Source organism: Bos grunniens, chromosome 13 (assembly GCF_055505025.1).
Source record: "Bos grunniens cultivar Pamir isolate PY7600 chromosome 13, Bosgru_T2T1.0, whole genome shotgun sequence".
In the NCBI taxonomy this organism is placed as follows: Eukaryota; Metazoa; Chordata; class Mammalia; order Artiodactyla; family Bovidae; genus Bos; species Bos grunniens.
This window is the reverse complement of record NC_141177.1, coordinates 8,512,024-8,525,070: the sequence shown is the minus strand read 5'-3', so window position 1 is coordinate 8,525,070 and position 13,047 is coordinate 8,512,024. Positions and strand designations below refer to the sequence as shown.

The 13,047-nt window shown below is 50.1% G+C and overlaps 1 protein-coding gene across 1 annotated transcript in view; it reads right to left on the bottom strand.

Moving 5' to 3' along the window:
• The window catches only part of CDH22 (cadherin 22), an 82,904-nt gene that overhangs the window by 49,147 nt on the left and 20,710 nt on the right, over positions 1-13,047 (bottom strand). Inside the window, exon 3 of the mRNA XM_086330830.1 lies at positions 5,402-5,521. Within this exon, the coding sequence (XP_086186956.1) occupies positions 5,402-5,521 (120 nt within the window). The remainder of the gene's footprint in view (positions 1-5,401; positions 5,522-13,047) is intronic.

Sequence of the window (13,047 nt, the reverse complement as noted above, 5' to 3'; positions counted from 1 at the left end):
GGGAAACAGTGGAAACAGTGTCAGACTTTATTTTTCTGGGCTCCAAAATCACTACAGATGGTGACTGCAGCCATGAAATTAAAAGACACTTACTCCTTGGAAGGAAAGTTATGACCAACCTAAATAGCATATTCAAAAGCAGAGACATTACTTTGCCAACAAAGGTTCGTCTAGTCAAGGGTATGGTTTTTCCTGTGGTCATGTATGGATGTGAGAGTTGGACTGTGAAGAAGGCAGAGTGCCGAAGAATTGATGCTTTTGACCCGTGGTGTTGGAGAAGACTCTTGAGAGTCTTGGACTGCAAGGAGATCCAACCAGTCCATTCTGAAGGAGATCAGCCCTGGGATTTCTTTGGAAGGAATGACGCTGAAGCTGAAACTCCAGTACTTTGGCCACCTCATGCGAAGAGTTGACTCATTGGAAAAGACCCTGATGCTGGGAGGGATTGGGGGCAGGAGGAGAAGGGGACGACAGAGGATGAGATGGCTGGATGGCATCACTGACTCGATGGACGTGAGTCTGAGTGAACTCTGGGAGTTGGTGATGGACAGGGAGGCCTGGTGTGCTGCGATTCATGGGGTAGCAAAGAGTCAGACACGACTGAGCGACTGATCTGATCTGATCTGATCTGACCTTGGGCAAGTTCTTAACTCTCTCTGAGCCTCAGTTTCCAATTCTGTACAATGGGACTACTCAGTGGAAAGGGCTCTTATGTGGGTTAAATGAGACAAAGCTTCAGCAGCAGGTCCCACATTTTGGAGATGCCTTGAGGATTCCCCCTCCTCAAGTCCTGGGTTGTGGACCCCATAAATCAGTTCCACAAGCACCGAGATCCACAGTGGCCTTGTTCGTCATCTTATCTATACAGTCCAGCACATAGTAGGTGTTTGATAAACATTTTGACTTACGGACCTACAACCATAGACCCTCTGCCTGCCTCTCGCAGCCTGGGTGTAGTTGTCTGTCTGTATCTGGCTTCTCTGTTGGAGCAAAAGCCCATGAAGGCAGAAACCAGATCCAGTGCATCATCCTGACCCCCAGGATCTGGCACTTACAAGGGTGAGTTTCATTCCCTCTTCAGGAAGCCAATGTTTCTGGCTCAGCTAAGAACGTTCCGCAGAGATCTGGAAGTCTCTGAGAGCCAGAGGCTTTCTATTCTTGCTGGGATGGTGGCTGGGCGGGGGCTGTTAATGAGAACCTGGCCCTGGCTCCCCACAGCCTCGTCCTCACCCGACGCCCCCAGTTCCAGCTGTTATCCTCCCCGCCCCCGCTGTCCCCTCCAAATGCTGCAGAAGGGGCCCTGGAGCCCAAGTGACGCCTCATTAGCCCCGCAAATGCCATCCCTGTTTTCCCAGTGGGGGGTCTGCTGGCAGGCCTGGCCTTTAAAACACACACGCTAATTTCTCCTCTGGCACGGGCCTCGTGGCGCCCCGCCTCCTCCCTTCTCTCACACCTTCCTCTCAGGCCCCGTTCCGGCTCTGCTCCCTGCTATCTGCACAGCAAGAACAGACTGTACCTCGCCACGGCTGCTAAATATAGACCCGCATCAGCGGAATATTCCTGGCTGGGGAAATGGAGCTGGGGCTGGAAATGGCACCAGGGCGGCTCCTACCCTGGGGCCGAAGGCTCGGGGAGGAAACATCGAGTCCTTCCTGGGCAATACCTCCCCAAAGACCCTTTCAGACTGTGGAAGCTGAAGGATCCTGAAAACAAGGACCCCGTTTGTGTTTCTCCACTTGCCTTGTCCTGTGCCCACTTTCGAGCTTCTTGAGAAGCGTTCCTGCCCACCCAGGCTCCACGGTCTCCTACTTGCCACCTTCCTCCCGGCTCTCTGCAGCGGGGGATGCTCTTTCTTAGAATCTGGCCATCCTCTTCATTCTCTTGGAGTCTGATGCTTCATCTGCCCACCCCTGTCACCTCCCAGACTCGGTCCTGGCCCTGCCCTTATTTCTCTGGCCTGCCTTTTCCTTCCCACCTTAAAGCTGATGAAGGCATGAAGGTTGCATCATCATCATCCCCAGGGGTTGCACTGAGCCCATCACACCCTCATTGCTCCCTGGCCTGCATCTTCTGTCCTAGATACCGGGTGGCCGACCTCCTCACTTTCATTCAGGGCTCAGCCCCAGTGTCACCTCCCCAGAAAGGTCTGTCCTGATTTCCTCATCGAAGTCTACTCTCTTATCCTGCTTAGGTGTCTTCCTAGCACTCATTGCTACTCAGTATCATGTTGCATGTTTATGTGCTTGTTTCTGTATTTCCTACTTAAAAGCTCCGTGAGGGTAGGGTCTCGGGTTTGTCTATTGCTGCACTCCTAGGGCCTGGAGACAGCAGGACATGTACAGGCGTTCAATAAAGAGCTGGTGAATGAATGAATGAATTCTCCTACTGGACCCTCCCAGCAATCACGTGAGATGAGTATTATTATCTCTCTTGTGCACACAGGGAAGCCAAAGCTCAAAGAGTCCCAAGCGTTCTTGGAGCTTTACGCCCATATTTCAGATGGCCCATTCTAGACGATTCTTCCCTCCTCGCATCTTAAAGCCAATGGAGTTAAAATCGAATTAAATAGCTCTACACCAGATCCTGAAGCATACTCAGTAATTCCTCTGCCCCGCAACAGTTTTCTTAAGCCACACCCATCCTTTTGTTTTTGTAGATGGTGCCCCTTTCCATCCCAGGTGCCAATGTTAGGAAACCCCAGATCCCTTCCTTAATCTAGTCCTGTGCATTCACCCAGGTCTCCAAGGTTTGCCCTTTGCAGGATCTCACTGTCACCCGTCATTCTCCCTCTTTAGCATCTCCATGAATCTTCCCTAGCAATCCCGAATCATCTCCGGCCCCCAACAAGAAGAAGCAAGTTAAGGAGTCTGGGTGGGTGCCAAGAAAGGGCGCAAGCTTTGACTTTTGTCTTTCGGGGCTCTCTGCTGGCACCCCAGGCTCCTGGGTGTCCCTGAATTCAGTGCTTGCTTCTGAGCCATGCTATACAAGGGCAGCCCGAGGGATCTTGTTAAAATGAAAACCTGAGCATGTCACTTTCCTGCTTTAAAGTCATCAATGAACCCACAAGGTTGGCAAGGGGGAAGGGAAACAAGCTCTCTCCTAGGCGGCTCTTTGCAAGTGTAATCTGGTACATTTGGGCATTATCTATCCTGATTCCAAAAGCACATGCTCTTTGACCCAGCTTTTCCACTTCCCGAAAATTATCCTGCAGATACACTCACACAAGCACAAAATGATATATGTATGAGGTTATTCACTGCAGCATTGTTGGTTGTAGGAAAAGATTGGAAACAGCGTAAGTGTCCATCAAGAGGGGACTGGTGAAATAAATTTCAGTGTATCCACAACAGCTGTTAAATAAAAGAATGAGGAAGCTCTTTATGTGCTGATATGGGATAATCTGCAAGATGTATTGTTAAGCGAAAAAGGCAAGCAGTGTGTATAGTGTGTGCTTATAGCTACCGTTTGTGTAAAAAAAAAACCAACAAACAAATACATGTACCTACTTTCTTGTACATGCATAGAATAGCTCTGGAAAGATACACAAGAAAATTACATTGGTTGCTTTGGGGATACAGACCAGCTATCTGGGGGACTAGAAGGGGTGAAAAATTTCCATTAAATACAAATTTGGGCTTTTTGGGGGGCTGTGCTGGGTCTTTGTTGCTGTGTGTAGGCTTTCTCTAGTTGCAGTAAGTGGGGGCTACTCTCTAGTGGGATGTGGGCTTAGCATTGCCATGGCTTCTCTTGTTGCAGAACACGGGCTCTAGCCTCACGGGCTCAGGAGTTGTGGGTTGTGGTACATGGGCTTAGTCCCTCCATGGCATGTGGGATCTTCCCAGACCAGGGATCAAACCTGTGTCTCCTGCATTGGCAGGCAGATTCTTTACCTCTGAGCCACCAGGGAAGCTCCCAAATTTGGACTTTTTGAATCTTGAAATGTATTATCTATTTAAAAAAAAACAATATTTTTCAAGTGAATGAGTTCAAGGTCTCATAGGATATACACACCACGTGGCTCCCTTTGGGGTTGCAGCTTCTGAGGGTGAGAGTGCTTTTCCTTCCTCTCTTTTTAAAAACATTTCTTTCATGTTTGAATGTTTTCTAAAATGTATTAGTTTTGCAAGGAGGAAAAGTAATGCAGATATTATGTGTAAGAGCATGTGATTATAGACTGGAACCCTCCCTCTAAACAAAACAAACTCACATACACACAATATCCCAATCTCAAATCTATCAAACACCCTCCCGCCCCACTGCCCTTAGAATAAAATCCAAGTGCTTTGCTTGCCTTGCACGCGACGCAGCCAGGCCCCAGCCAGCCTCTCCACGTCCCCTCTCCACAAGCCTCTTCCCAAGTCCTGAGTTGTTTACGATTCCCCTTATGCCTCAGGCTGTTCTCTTCCTCCCAGTTTTGCCTGCACCATGCCCTCTGCCTGGAATGCCCTTCTCTGCATCTCGGTCTGGCCAGCACTTTATCCTTTGGAGATTGCTACCACTGCCTCCGAGACACTGGCATCCTAATTGCCCAAGCAGACGCCTGTCGCCCTGCCCCCACTGGACTAGGAGCCCCATGGTGACTTTCGATAAGCATTCGGTGGTGTCTGATGTCTCAACCCCTGCCTTCTCCAGTCCCAGGGACAGTGAGAGCACTGCTCTTGGCATTGGCAGCCACAGCCAGCTGTGGGACCTCGAGTGAACCAGTTCGCCTCCTCCTCTGTCCTCTGTGCCACTCCGGCAAGCTGCTGCCCCACCCCGGGATGTACTCAGGTTCTAGCCTCTGAGTGAGTGAAGCAGTGGACAGTGGGAGGGGTACTGCAGCATTGCTTGGTGGTGCTGGGGAGAGCAGTGAGCCAAGACCTTCCCTAACGGTCTTGGCTTCTGTCTTCCCATCAGATCCTTAACAACTGTCACTTGAACAGAAGTTTCACAACTGCCAAAAATGTGCCTTGCACAGGCCCACTGCCGTCCTCTGCTACCTGTCGGCCCCCAGCTACACTTATGACCATGGCCGACTCGTATGGACTGCGGACGCGTCCGCCCAGTTTAGTTCCTAGGCCAAGGTGAGGGGCCACGGAGTTCAGATCTCTGACGTCTTTTCAGGAGGCTCATAGTGGTTGCCTCCCGCCTTTTGGTTTCCGTGCCAGTCTTGCAGGTGCCTCCCACTCCATTTTTCCCCCTACTGCTCTGTCGTCTCTTCCTACCTGGCTGCCCTCCATCTCCGCTACCCTGGGGTCTCCTGGATCCAGTGAGATGTTTCGGTATCCTGTCCTAACCTCAGCGCTGTTGTTTGGGAGTCTGAGAACAGAAGTCCATCCGCCTCTCTGGCCCCGCCCCACCCCTTATGCCCCGCCCCGGCCCCGCTTATGGCCCCGCCCCTTGGACTAGTCCCGCCCCTCACCTGTCTTGGGGTCCACGGTGAAGTGATGCTCGCCATCCAGCACGCTGTACACCAGTCGAGCGCTGCTGCCATACGTGGGGTCATCCGCATCCGAGGCCATCACCTGCATCACCGATGTGCCTGGGGAACAAGCGAGACAGAGGTCAGCTGGCGCCGCTGTGCTCGTTCTCTCCACCTCTCCCCACCCACGAGGAGCTGGGAAAGGAGACTAAGGCTGGAGGTCACTGAAGCCAATCCTTTCACAGTCCCCTTGTCCACATTAAGCCCCAACCCGCTTCCAGATCTAGGGACCTTCCCAGTAGCACGAGCAGGACCATGGAGCCAGATCTGGATTCAAATCTCCTTTCCCAGCCGCAGGACTCTGGCAAGAGAAGAGAGACTCTCTGAATCTCAGTTTCCTCACCGGAAAAATGGGGACAATCCTGGTCCTTGTTCATGATGGAACGCATTTTAAACTCCCAGTGTACAATGAACGGGCTCAGAGCCGTCTCTCACTGGTGGTGGAAATGGTTAATTTCACCAGTGAAGGTCATCACAGTCAGAGTTAGAGCTGAGACTGGAAACCATGCACTTTACTCCCAAAGCAGGGCTCTTTCTACCCATCCCAACCCGTCCTGATTTCTCAAGGAAATTCTGCCTTCTTCCTCCCACCCTCTATACTCCCATCCCCACCATGGAGGGGGCATGTGCAGAGGTCAATGCAGAAGGACAACCAAGTTTACTGAGACTCAGCAGCTAGTGTCTCTTGGCCACCAGGCAAAAGAACAGCAGTACCCAGCTCTTGCTTTGGGAAGTAGTTGGCTGTGGTCCTTGGTGCCCTCCTCGCTCCTCCCCCCTGGTGCCCAGACAGTCCCCAGTCCCAACGCACACACTTTTCCTCATGCTTCGCACGTAGGCTGCTGGGGAGAGTATAAATTGGATAAAAGTCCATCAAACAGCGGCAATTAAGTTATTGATTTTCGACGCTGCCTCATTAAACTGGGAGCTTCTCTCGGCCTGTCCCAGAGATGGCTCTAATTTGACATCATGTTCAATTTGACGAAAGCAGAGCTTGGGACGTGAGGCTGGACAGGGTGCAGATGATGGAAGGGGTGGGGGAGGGGTTGGATGGGGGGACGGGCTAAGCTGAGTGGTCCATCAGAACCTTTCCAGAGAGGAGGGGATAAGACCCAAGAGGGAGTCATGAAGGCTTGGGATGTGACCCAAGGGGGATGAGACTCAGGCATCACTTCAAGGAGATGCCCCCTTCTGGGTGCCCTGCTAAGGCTCCAGATAGAGCCCTCCTGGTGGGCTGGGCTCTCTGAGCCAGCGGGGTGGCATGCTGGGGGGTGCAGCCAGTTCACTGCCTGGCTAATGAGTGAGGCTCTGGAAGTGCTACTGCAGCAATTCTGCTGAGCCCAGACTGCCGCCCGCCTCTCCCGCCTCCAGCCTGGGGCCCTCGATCATTCCAGACAGACACATGTATTTATTTTTCACTCTTTTGCATTTCTCATTTCCCTCTCCGTGTCCCCCCCTCCCAGCCTCCTAAACCGGCCCTGCAATGCGCCTCTCTCTTTTGGCGGCTCCAGCTCTGCATCAACCATGTCAGAGTTGCCTGGAGAAGCTGAGAGGAAGAGGTTTGGGCAAGCCCCCTCCCTCTTGATGCTAGGTAACCAGGGGTCTTCTATTCAGGGCCAGGGCTTGATCCCAGGCCCCTCCTCTTAAACAGAGAGAAGAGAGAGTAATAGATGTTACTGAGCACTCACGGCATGCCTAGCTTCACCAGCCACTTAAATCCATTATCTCTAATTCTCATAGCATCTCTGAAAGGCAGAGTGGACCTCTCTAAATTACAGTGGTGGTGGCGGGGGGGGAGAGGTCAAACAGGGGAAAAGACCTGAATGGGGACACAGAGTGACGAAGTGGTGGGACTTGAACCCAGGACTCTCTAAGGTCAAAGTCCTCTGGAAGCCAGAGTCAGCACAGACACACGGTGACTCTGGATGGTGGCCTGCTGTACTGAATCACAGTCAGTGACTCCCCCACTCTTAGCAGTTTGACCTTGGGACTGTCATGAACCCCATTTTTGCCTCAATTTCCTCCTTTGTGAAATGAGGGTGAGAGTACCATCATACTCCTGGGATCGATTTCAGAATTCAAATAGATTTCCATATTCAGCAGCAAGGAAAGCGCCTACCCCCATGCTAAGAACTCAATAAATGCAGGTTGTTGTTGTCTTCTCAGGAGGCACTGCATGCCTGTATACAATGGCACAATCAAGCCTCCCTCACAGACATACTGAAATGAGAGATGATACATACAGCATCAGGCTCATGGTGGGCGCTCAATAAATAGTGGCTGCTGTAACTGTTGTGAGAGAGGATCTCCCTGTCACTCTCCTCTGCATGTTGCCCCCACCCCCTGGGCAAGACACAATGCTGGGTTGAGTGATTCCCCAGGGACATGGCTGAGCTCTCTCTCTCTCTCTCCCTGGCTGTATCCTAGGGACTCCCGCAGCGATGATGGAATCATTTCCCCAATCTGGGGTTCTTTATTGCAGCCATTACAGTTAATGCAGACGCATGGGGATGGTGAAGGGTCAGTGATTCACCCCTGGTTCCCCAGGCCCCACACTCCCTCCCACCTCCTTCACAAGTCAGCAGCTCCCCAGAATCAGCAGACAAATGGGTGCCGGGCTTGTGGATGCTGTAGGACCACTTTGTGCCATCCCCCTAAGTTTAGCAGATTGCATTTTACAATGTGCCATCACACTCTTCTCTCCTTCAGTCCTCATGCCAACTCGATGAGGTGGATGCGGTGACATGCTGGCAAATGTTTAACCATTGGCTCTGGGGGATGGAGGGGTGGGGATAAATGCCCTGCTTTGTAGGGTTTGCTGATTTCTATGGTGTAAATACTCTCACCATGGCCAATTTCAAACTACCAATGTGATATCAAGTGGCTTATGAAACTCCTGAAAATCAATATTTGGCTCTCATGAGCTGATACAAGCCAACTTCAGTCTACTCCTGCATCATTTCCATTTTACAGATGAGGAAACTGTTATGCACAGCAAAGGGTGGCAAGATAAATTAATAATGAATAATAATGAAACCCATTATTACATAAATGTCTTCAATGATAATGATAGATTAGGTTTATTAAATAACTACCTTGCACTACATGTTATAATAAGCTTTTTATGCATAGTATCTCATGGAATTCACATAATAGAGTCTTGAAGTAAGCTCTATTAAGATTTCTACTTTGCAGGTAAGGAAATAGAGGCTGAGTGAAGTTTAATAAAGAACCCCTTTTGTCTCAACTTCATCATCTGTGAAATAGGGGTACTCAGGACCATTGTAAGAACTCAAATAGATTTCCTTCTTTAACAGCTGGGACAGTGCCTGGCTAAATTCATCTGGCAAGGAAATAGGAGAGGCAAGATTCAAACCCAGGTCAATCTGATGTCAAAACACACATGTATCTTGCCTTATAAGGTAGTAGGGTGGGGATCAATAGGAGCAGAAGTAGACAGGCAAGTGAGAGAAGAGTCAAAGAAAGGAGAGAAAGAAAGAGCAGGAGGAGAGCAAGGAACTGGATTCAGGATTCTCCCTCCCTGGTATTTAGTTCAAGCCCAGACTTTCAGACAGAGAAAGCAATGGCAACCCACTCCAGTGCTCTTGCCTGGAAAATCTCATGGGCGGAGGAGCCTGGTAGGCTGCAGTCCATGGGGTCTCGGGGAGTCGGACACAACTGAGCGACTTCACTTTCACTTTTCACTTTCACGCATTGGAGAAGGAAATGGCAACCCACTCTAGTGTTCTTGCCTGGAGAATCCCAGGGACGGGGGAGCCTGGTGGGCTGCCATCTCTGGGGTCGCACAGAGTCGGACACGACTGAAACGATTTAGCAGCAGCAGCAGCAGCAGCAGCAGACTTTCAGAAGCAGGGCTTCAATTGGCTAGGTTGAGCCATTCGCTGTCCATGGTGCTGCCCCTAGCCCTTCTGCTATATGAGATTAAGGGCCTAATTCCAGACTGACGTAGGAAGGATTGCCCAAAGAATTCTTGCATAAACAGGATCGCAGAACTCCAGGGCTCCATGTAGAATGTTGGATATGGAAAGGCTGCTCCTTGAGGGGCACAGAAACCAGTGGTTCTCAATTTGGCTGCACATTAGAATCTCTTAGGAGCTTTAAAATAAAACTGATGTTGAGCCCCAACCCAGATTAATTTAATAGCACTCCCTTGGGGGTGGAGCACAGGCAAGGGTATTTTAAAAGCCCCAACAGTGATTCTAAAGTGCATCCCAGACTGAGAACTGATGCCCTAGATGCAACCCCGGATTGAACTGATGAGGAAACAGAGTCACAGAGAGACTCAGTGCGTTTCCCCAGGTGAAGTCACTAGTAAGTGGTAGGAAAAGATTCCAACCCACATCTCCGTAGCCAGCATGTCACCCTCCTGGACTCGCTGTGCCTGCACTGAGACCGACAAACAAAAGGAAGCAGCAAGTATGACATAAGCCACCAAATCAGCATGAGAAGTTGGACACTCCTACAAAGAGATGCCCCTCACAACTTCATGGAGACATGGGACTTCGGCATCAGAGAGTCCTGGGTTCAAATCCCACCACTTCCTCACTCTGTGCCCTCAATCAAGTCTTTCCCTTGTCTGACCTTTTTCCTCACAGTTTTCCTCGAAGTCAGAGGGTCACACTCTGCCTCTCAGAGATGTTATGGGGATTAGAGATGATGGATTTAAGAGGCTGGTAAAGCCAAGCATTTAGTAAGTGCTCAATAAGAGTTTATTCCTTTCTCTTTTCTCTATATGGTCAGAAGATCTCTGGGGCTGTGTCTTTGCTTGTGAGTGGGAGACTCCCAGGCACCAGTATCAGGAGGGAGGGGGCTTGCACACCCTTCATTTCTAGTTTATCTGGGTGGCTCTGACATGGTTTATCATGGGTCCAGAACTAGAATCTATGCTCTGGCTCCCAGATCAGAACACTTTCTCTTCTCCCTTTAACCATTGCTGTTTATGAAATCCAACTGAGGCCCAGACATGGGCCCCAGAACCCCAAGCTGCTCAGGGAGAATGTGGTGCCATGTGGAGTGGAGGTCCGGGGTTGAAGACAAATTCTCATTCCAGCCCTGTCCTTGGCTCTCTGTGTGGCTATGGGACAACTACCGAACCTGACTGGGCCTCAGCTCCCCTTCTGTAAAATGGAGATAACACTTTATGCTTCCGTATCCTGGGTGAGGGAGACCCCTTGATGAGATGAAAGAGATAAAACGCTTTGGAAAAGAACGGAGTCCTCAATCGAGGTGACCAAGTGTCGTTATTGTGAAGATGTTTGTAATTATTATCATCCTGTTTCTTCCCTACCTCCCTCTGCTACCCTGCTGGGCCTGGGGAAACCCTTGGCTCACATTTAGCTTCTCAAACATTTATGAAAAATGAGTCCCACCCCCTGCTGCTGCTAGAACTGCGTGGAATGCTTTCTATTAAAAATTAAAAACCACTTGTCGAGTCTCTGGGAACAATCAGATTACACAGGAAACAAGTCCCTTCTCAAACCCCTCTCTTACCTCCGCCCCCCCGCCCCTATCAACTCCCTCTTTGCTCATCACTTACAATGCCGGCTCACTGCACTGGCATCAACTCCGCTTCCAGCTGCCCAATCAGGGCAGCCTAATATAGATGAATGATACACAGGAGATGCAGGAAAGTGGTTGCATGGAAAGGGGGGTCAGAAGATAGAGGGGCAGGAAGCAGGTCAAGAGACAAGGGACAGAGAAGGCGGCATACAGAGATGGGGTAAGAAAGTGGGTCAGAGGCTGAGAAACAAGACACAGAGATGCAGACAGATGGACAGAGAGAAAGTGACAAAAACAGAGGTACCCAGATACATAGGGAGAAATGAGAATAGAGCTAGAGAGACGAGGGTCAAAGAGGCAGATATACATACATATATATATATTGAGAGAGAGACAGAGACGGGGACAGAAAGAGGTTGCCAAGGACTCACCCAGGCAGGCAACACTTGAGTGTGTGTGTGTATCTCATCTATCCCCCTAAGAAAGGGGATTCTTCTTTTGTTTCAAATCGAGTCCCATTGACTCTTCCATCCTCTCCCCACTTAAATGGGACTCTCTGTGGAGTAGTCTGGTCACCTCGTTTATTCGGGGCAGCAACATTCTAAGTTTCTGCAGTAGCATCCCTCGGCCAGTTGCAGAAAGCAAACATTTTTGGCTTATGATTCCGTTCTATTCGGTCACCCAAGATATACAGAGCACCTACTATGTGCTAGACCCCGGAGGGTAGGATGCCACATTTGTTACCTTTGTACTCACTGACACGTGGGCACCGGGCCTGGCAGAGAGGGGCTGCTTGTGTTTGCTGAGGGATTTGTTGATGGAAAAGACAGAGAACAAAGTGAAGCCAGGGCCTGTGCTCCTCTCTGCCACCTCTCTCCACCAGAAACCTCCTGCCCCTTTTCTCCCTATCCTGGGTGGTGAGAGCCAGTGCCGTTGCTAGGCAAGGCGATATTGCACATATAGATCTTCCTGGACTTTAATTAAAAACATCTTTAGAATGTGTCTCTGCAGAGGCCAGCAATTGATTCCTGGCTTGGGCCTGAGGGCTGTTGAGCCACACTCTCTCCAGCAGCAGGTGGGACAGTCAGAGGCTACCAGCCTGCCCTGCCCTCCCCAAACAGGACCTCTGGGAGCACACTGCCCCCTGCCTTCCTCCTCTCCTCTCTGTCACCGTCCTCTCAAGCACGGGCCCTGGCAATCAGATAGTATGTCCTCGCGATTTTATTTCTCCCTCCCCTCTCGGGCCTCAGTTTCCTCAGCTGTAAAATGAGGGTATCTACACTTAACCCAAGAGAGTTCCTGGGAGGATGAAATGAGATTAGGGGTGTGAAAGGGCTTTGTAAGCTCTAAAGTCCTGTGCACACTAAAACTGTTTCTCATGCCCACTGAGGCAAGTAGCTTAGGTTCTGGATCCAGGATCTGGGTCCAGTTCTGGCTCCAGCTCTTACTATGGAACCTCAGGTAAGTTACTTTATCTCTCTCCACATTTATCTCCTCATTGGTAAAATGAGGACAGTAATACCTTCCCTGCTTATTCCCCAGGACTGTGAGAATAAAGGGAAATAGCTTTGTGAAAACAGTGTTGGCTGATAGCTATTATTTAGTGGATGTCCCGAGAAGTGCAGACTGTACTACAACAGAGTCTTTTTCCATCTATTAAAGATGCTGCTCACAGAGGGATTGCAATACACAGGAAAGTGGCTGTGGCAGGGCCCCTGTCCATTTCCACAGTCTGCTGAGCCCCCATCTCATGGTCCAGCAATGACAATCCTATGGCATATGTGCCTCCATAGTCGCCTTCCTTTGCTCCCAGCAGACATCACTAATCGATTGTGGCATTCTTTTCTGCTAAGCCTGAATGAGACCTCAGACACCTTCTCAACACAGCCCTATGACCAGTTGACCAGAGTTGGCACCAGAGATGAAACTGATCTGCTAACACTTTGAGGACAGTGGCAGTATCTTGCTTATCTTTGCATCCTCACACACCTAGCGAAGGACCACATACATAGTAGGAACTATTATGTATTTACTGAATTAAAGCAACTGCTTATTTTTCTATCCTATTC